General features: G+C 40.1%; 1 protein-coding gene across 1 annotated transcript; it reads left to right on the top strand.

Moving 5' to 3' along the window:
• The first annotated feature begins 715 nt into the window (after positions 1–715).
• LOC101683892 (NADH dehydrogenase [ubiquinone] 1 beta subcomplex subunit 3) lies at positions 716–1,133 on the top strand. The gene has a single exon (XM_004741671.3). It carries the CDS (start codon positions 774–776, stop codon positions 1,068–1,070), a length of 297 nt encoding a protein of 98 aa, XP_004741728.1. The 5' UTR covers positions 716–773; the 3' UTR covers positions 1,071–1,133.
• Positions 1,134–6,000: the final 4,867 nt, after the last annotated feature.

Genomic DNA, 6,000 nt, shown 5'->3' with positions numbered 1-6,000 from the left:
TATACGAAAAATCTAGAATAAACACCACACTTAACGGAGAAAATAGAGGTAAGGAACAAAGATGTCACTGTTTTCTTTTTTTAGATGTTGCTTTTACCACTACTCTTTAACACTGTATTGAAGGGCCAGTGTAATGATCTAAGATAAGACAAAAGTGAAAGAAGTGGGAGAGGAAATTATACTGCCCCCTCCCCCTAGCTTATCTATCTATGTATCTATGTATCTATCTATTTAAGCAATCTCTACACCCAATATGGGGCTTGAATTCACAACCTAGAAATCAAGAATTGTTCGCTCTATTGACTGAGCCAGCTAGGCACCCCCTGTCATTTTTTGTAGATGATATGATCATCTCCATTGAAAAGCTAATAAAATAATCACGAGTTATTTGAATTAGAGAGTTTAGCAACATTGTTGAACACAAACTCAACTTTCAGAAATCAGTAGCATTCCCTGATACTAGTGAACACTATTAGAGTGTATAATGGAGAATAGCGTGCCATTCATAAAAGCAATTGTAGAGTACCCAGAATCAATGCATGAACAATACCTCTATAGATCAAACTTAAAACTATAAAGTTAATAGAAGAAAGTGTAAGAGGAGATCTTTGTGACCCAAGGGTAGGGAAGTATCTCCTAACAAACCCCTCGACACATATCTGTAGAAAAATGGATCAATTTGACCATTAAAAATAAAGATTTTCGGTTTCCGCTTGGCGCCGGCTGGAAGATTGACTCTTGAGTGTTGTGAGAGGTCAGATTTGCTGTCAGACATGGCCCACGGACATGGGCATGAACATGGCCATAGTAAACTGGAACTTCCAGATTACAGACAATGGAAGATAGAAGGGACGCCATTAGAAACTGTCCAGGAGAGGCTGGCTGCACGAGGGCTAAGGGACCCATGGGGCCGCAATGAAGCTTGGAGATACATGGGTGGCTTTGCACACAATGTTTCCTTTGTTGGTGCAATATTAAAAGGATTCAAATGGGGATTTGCAGCATTTGTGGTAGCTGTAGGGGCTGAATATTACCTGGAGTCCCAGAATAAAGAAAAGAAGCATCACTGAAGATAGTACCTGGAAGTATCTTAAAGGCTTCTTAACTCTCTTATAAAAATAAGCTTTCTTCAATGTAGCCTACTCTGTGTGTTTTTCCCTTAAAAAATACAAATAAGATTTAATAAAGTAAGAATACAATGAAAAAAAAATAAATAAAGATTTTCTGTTCAACAGAGGATGTCATGGACAAAGTTAAAAGAGAGATTATAGATGAAAATATCAAACACATCTCAACCTGGTAAGAGATTAATATCTGCAACAAAAAGATAAAATGCAATTGAATGATGAGCAGAGATGAACAGGCACCTCGCAGAAGACTATCCGTAGCCAATAAGAAATTTCTGAAAACTGTGGTGGATATATAGTATGGAAAACCATGCAGAGATAAGCAACACACAGGATGCCCACATAGCAACGCAAACAAATCTAAGAAAAGTGAGAAAAGGAGGAAACAGCAAGATTTATAGCCTCAGACCATTTGTATGAATTAAAGGTGTACACACACAAAATAACACTATTTTAGAAGTATACATGGATGGGAAGGGCCATGTATCAAGTGGGCACCTATGAGATACGGGGGACTGGGGACTAAGGAAGGAAGGAGAAACTGAATCTTATATAATAAAGAGAGGGAATGAGTTTTTGTACTGAGTGGTGATGACCATGTGCTATGAATTGAGGCCCCTGATTAACGCATTGCTTTGCATTTGAGGTACAATAAAGCAAAAATAAACTACACATAGCACATGCATGTTGTTTAGAGTGGGAGTGGCCATGTGGCTGCAAAGGGAGAGCCTGAAGTCAGACTGTGTGGAATCTGACCCTTTGTCCGCGCGGAGACAGTGTTGAGGACACTGAACCACTGGGTAAAGCTTTCACCTACACCACGCTCACCTCTAGACTATTAGTTACATGAACCAAAAGATGCCCTTTACTGTTTTGTTTAACAGACTCTAGTTTTTAGAGAAGATTCTCTTTGTTAAGCCAGGGGTTTGACACCTGTGATCAAAGAATTCTGATGTTTATCCACTTCTGTACTTTAAGTATTAAAAAAGGGAAAGATTTTTTTTTTTTTTTAAACACTACGGCTTCACCTCTGCAGTTTTGGAAGTTAGGAGAACAAGAGGAAGCATGAGTTTAAGAAATGAATTTAAGAAAAAAGGCAGAGAGCGAGAATAACATAGCCACCATTCATTAGCTTGTATGTGCTAGGCACTATGCTAGGTGCTTTCCCTATCTAGTCTCTAACTCAGCCACGCCCCCACCATTGGCTATCATCACTGTACATATAAGGAAACAGGCTAAAATGAGCTAAGCATCTTGTCTAAATTAGGGCTTTATAGTAGGGACTTGGGAACCCATCTGTCTAATGTCAGCGTGTTCTCCTTCATGCTATGCCACCTATTAGAAAAAAGAGTGGGGAAATGGCAGAGGGACAGACACAGAGACACAGAAGAGGTAATTATACAGACAGAAAAAACAAGCCACGTCAAGGCACACACCGATGGGGGAGAGCATCATTTTCGAGGTAAGGATCCTCATGACAAACCGGGGCATACTGGCATCAGAGGGACCCGTCCTTTGAAAAATCACATGATCTCACTTGCCATGTAATTCAACCCTTGGTGCACCCAGAATCAGCTTTTCTGCTTCGCTTTCCAATTTTCAAAACCCTTAAAAAAAATGGTTTATCAAGTACTTCTCAAAGCTTTACTTGGATAAGAAGCAACGTCAAAGATCCGAGACACTGACTTTCACCTCTAGTACGTCAGGTCATTATTACCTACACCAGGATGAACTTCTATATGCCTCCACAGATATCACAGTCAGCCTTGTGACGGTCATCTAAATGCTCATCAGTTAAAAACAGATACAATAAATAGTGATGACACCACAAGTTGGAATACTGTGAGCTGTCAAAAAGAATGACACAGACCCCCATGTACTGATGTGGAATAACCTCCAAAATAACGGGAAAAAAAAAGTACATTTGCTAAATTTATGCTTAAGAGTCAGGTATGTATTTATATTTATTAACTGAAAAAATTGGTAGCACTGGCTCCTCTGAGAAAAGGATATAGAACCATGGCTTCGAAAGACATACTTTGTACTCACTGTATGCCTATGTACTTGGTACTTTTTTTTTTTCCTATCCCAAGTGCAAGGATAATCTTTTCCCGCCCCCCCCAAATCTTTATTTTATTTTATTATTTTTTAAAGATTTTATTTATTTGAGAGAGAGAAAGTATGAGAAGAGGGAGGGTCAGAGGGAGAAGCAGACTCCCTGCCAAGCAGGGAGGCCGATACGGGACTCGATCCCGGGACTCCAGGATCATGACCTGAGCCGAAGGCAGTCGCTTAACCAACTGAGCCACCCAGGCGCCCTTTATTTTATTTTTTAAATTAAGTAGGCTCCATGTCCAATGTGGGGCTTGAACTCATGACCCTGAGATCAGTGACCCAGTGCTCTACCGAGCCAGCCAGGTGCCCCCAAAACTCTTTATCTTAAATCAAGCAGTTCATTTTGTCTTCTCTCCAAAACAGATCCAATTTTGGGATCTAATAGGATCTGAGTAGAAGAAATACAGTCTTTTCTTTTCCCTTCTCCCAGTGATGACACAAGGAAGAGCCTCTTTCCCATCTCTCTCCCTTTCTTCATCCAAGGCCACCTGTTTGTTTCTTTAAAACAAACAGAAAAAAAACCCTTTCTCATGTCATCCATGTTTGTTGAAAATACTTTCAGGTAAAAGGATGGAGAAAAAGCACTCATACCACCACTCTTTAAATTTGGGGAGTGTTAAGTTTTTCTATTTATTTTTCCTTGCCTATGTGCATTTACACATATAATGGCTCTTTCTTAATGCCTGGACATCTTTGCCATTTCTTATTTTAAAAATATTTTATTTAATATATTTTTAATTTACTTAACCAATCCTAACATGGCCTTAGACTATTTCAAACTTTTACATCATTGCACAGAATTTTTTTTTTTTTAAGATTTTATTTATTTTTTTGAGAGAGAGACAGTGAGAGAGAGCATGAGCAAGGAGAAAGTCAGAGGGAGAAGCAGACTCCCCGTGGAGCTGGGAGCCCGATGCGGGACTTGATCCCGGGACTCTGGGATCATGACCTGAGCCGAAGGCAGTCGTCCAACCAACTGAGCCACCCAGGGGTCCCTGCACAGAATTTTTGTACAATCCATTTCCCCCTTAGAATCAACTTATAAAAGGAAAGTAACTCTACCGCCCATTAATTTGGCCTTAGAGCTCCATCTGTAGTGGTTGTTCTGTGTCCATGTCCTAGACAACCACTTTCCCATCCTAAAGCTCAGGTCTGACACCATTTCCTGCCCACGTGGACAGTGTAAAACATAGTTCCTGCTCCATATATCTTTCTATACTCCCTTGAAAAACCCTACCTTCCAGACACTTGACCTTCATTCAACTCTAGAAGATGGGTTGCATTTCTCTACCTGATTACTTGCTGGCTCTCTAAAGGTTATTCTGAAGTCCTTAACTCTTGGAGCTAGGTTATCTTCTTAGAAACTTTTCAAACCACAGAATATAATACATAATAAAACAGAACGAGTTTGAATGGTAAGAGCTAAGCTTTCCTGGTGCGGATTCCTGGGTCACTGTGCTGGGTGCTTTACAGGCCTTACATAATTTGTTAATTGGAGTTACATGAAAAAAAATTCCGTGGTCAAATAAGCTTGGGGAAATTATAGATTTAAAAATATCTTGCTTACAGGGGCACCTGGGTGGCTTGGTTGGTTGACCTCAGCTCAGGTCTTGATCTCAGGGTCATGAGTTCAAGCCCTGTATCGGGCTCCATACTGGGCATGGAGCCTACATTAAAAAAAAAAAAAAAAAAAAAAAAAAAAAAAAAAAATCTTGCTTACAATAACACCTTTAACGTGTTAATACACATTTACAAGACAGTGACAACATAGTTGAGTGTAGTCAAATAACAATAATTATCTTTAGGGTTATTACTTCCCAAGAACTGGCTTTGGCAAGTCTGTCCTTAACATGTTTTTAGTAAAAACAACTGCAGCCTATTCTCCATGCACAAGGACCAACCCTTTTAAAAGTTCATGTTAATGATAAAGCACCAAAAATACATGTAAGTATAAGGAAAAAGAAAAAAGCACTTATATAACCACTCTTTATATATTTTGGAGTATATGTCCTTTTTCGGATTTTCTACGTGTATATACATACACAAATGACAAACTGCTTCTCCACCAAGTTCCTTTCTATCTCTTTATCCTTTCCCCACCCCTTCCCCAGAGTTCTAAGGTTGACTTCTTTTTCCACCCTTTATCTTACTAGCACTTTTTTTAGAAGTCTTCTACAAGTAAGGATTTAAATGATCGCTTCCTTTTTTTGGTCTTTATTTTTTTAAAAATTCTAAAGTAATCTCTATACCCGTTGTGGGACTTGAACCCACTCCTCCAAGATTAAGAGTCACATGCTGTACCGACTGAGCCAGCCAGCCAACCAACCCCATGGAAGATCACTTCTGCAGATAATTCTCACGTCTACATTTCAAACCTTGAGCCTGGCAGCGCGCACACACACACGCACACGCACGCACATGCATGTATGCACACGCCCTATAGCCTGAAGGAAGAACCTAGTGGGCCTGTGTTCTAGGACTTCCAGCCTGGCTTCTACTAATCCCAGTGCACACCTCATACCAGACCAGTCTCTTTCCTGCTTCTTCCTGACTCTGCTCACTCTGCTCAGGACATTCCTTTTTCCTTCTTCCTAGCCAAATCCCAGTATCCCGAGACCCGGCTCAAGTGCCATCCAACTGACAAAGTCTTCTCAGCTCTCTCCAGTCCTGTTTCTCCCCTGCTCTAAACTCATATGTCAGGCAGCAATGGATCACACCTTTGTGACAAATTTTGAACTGTAATCTTTTAACTCGTCAT

This window comes from Mustela putorius, unplaced genomic scaffold (genome assembly GCF_011764305.1).
Source record: "Mustela putorius furo isolate JIRA1106 unplaced genomic scaffold, ASM1176430v1.1 tig00003845_pilon_pilon_pilon, whole genome shotgun sequence".
Classification (NCBI taxonomy): domain Eukaryota; kingdom Metazoa; phylum Chordata; class Mammalia; order Carnivora; family Mustelidae; genus Mustela; species Mustela putorius.
Note: the sequence above shows the minus strand (reverse complement) of the source record. Positions and strands in the feature narration are given on the sequence as shown.

Excerpts from the sequence above, each read along its gene's own strand:
- LOC101683892 (XM_004741671.3), top strand. The coding sequence starts at position 774 with ATGGCCCACGGACATGGGCATGAACATGGCCATAGTAAACTGGAACTT.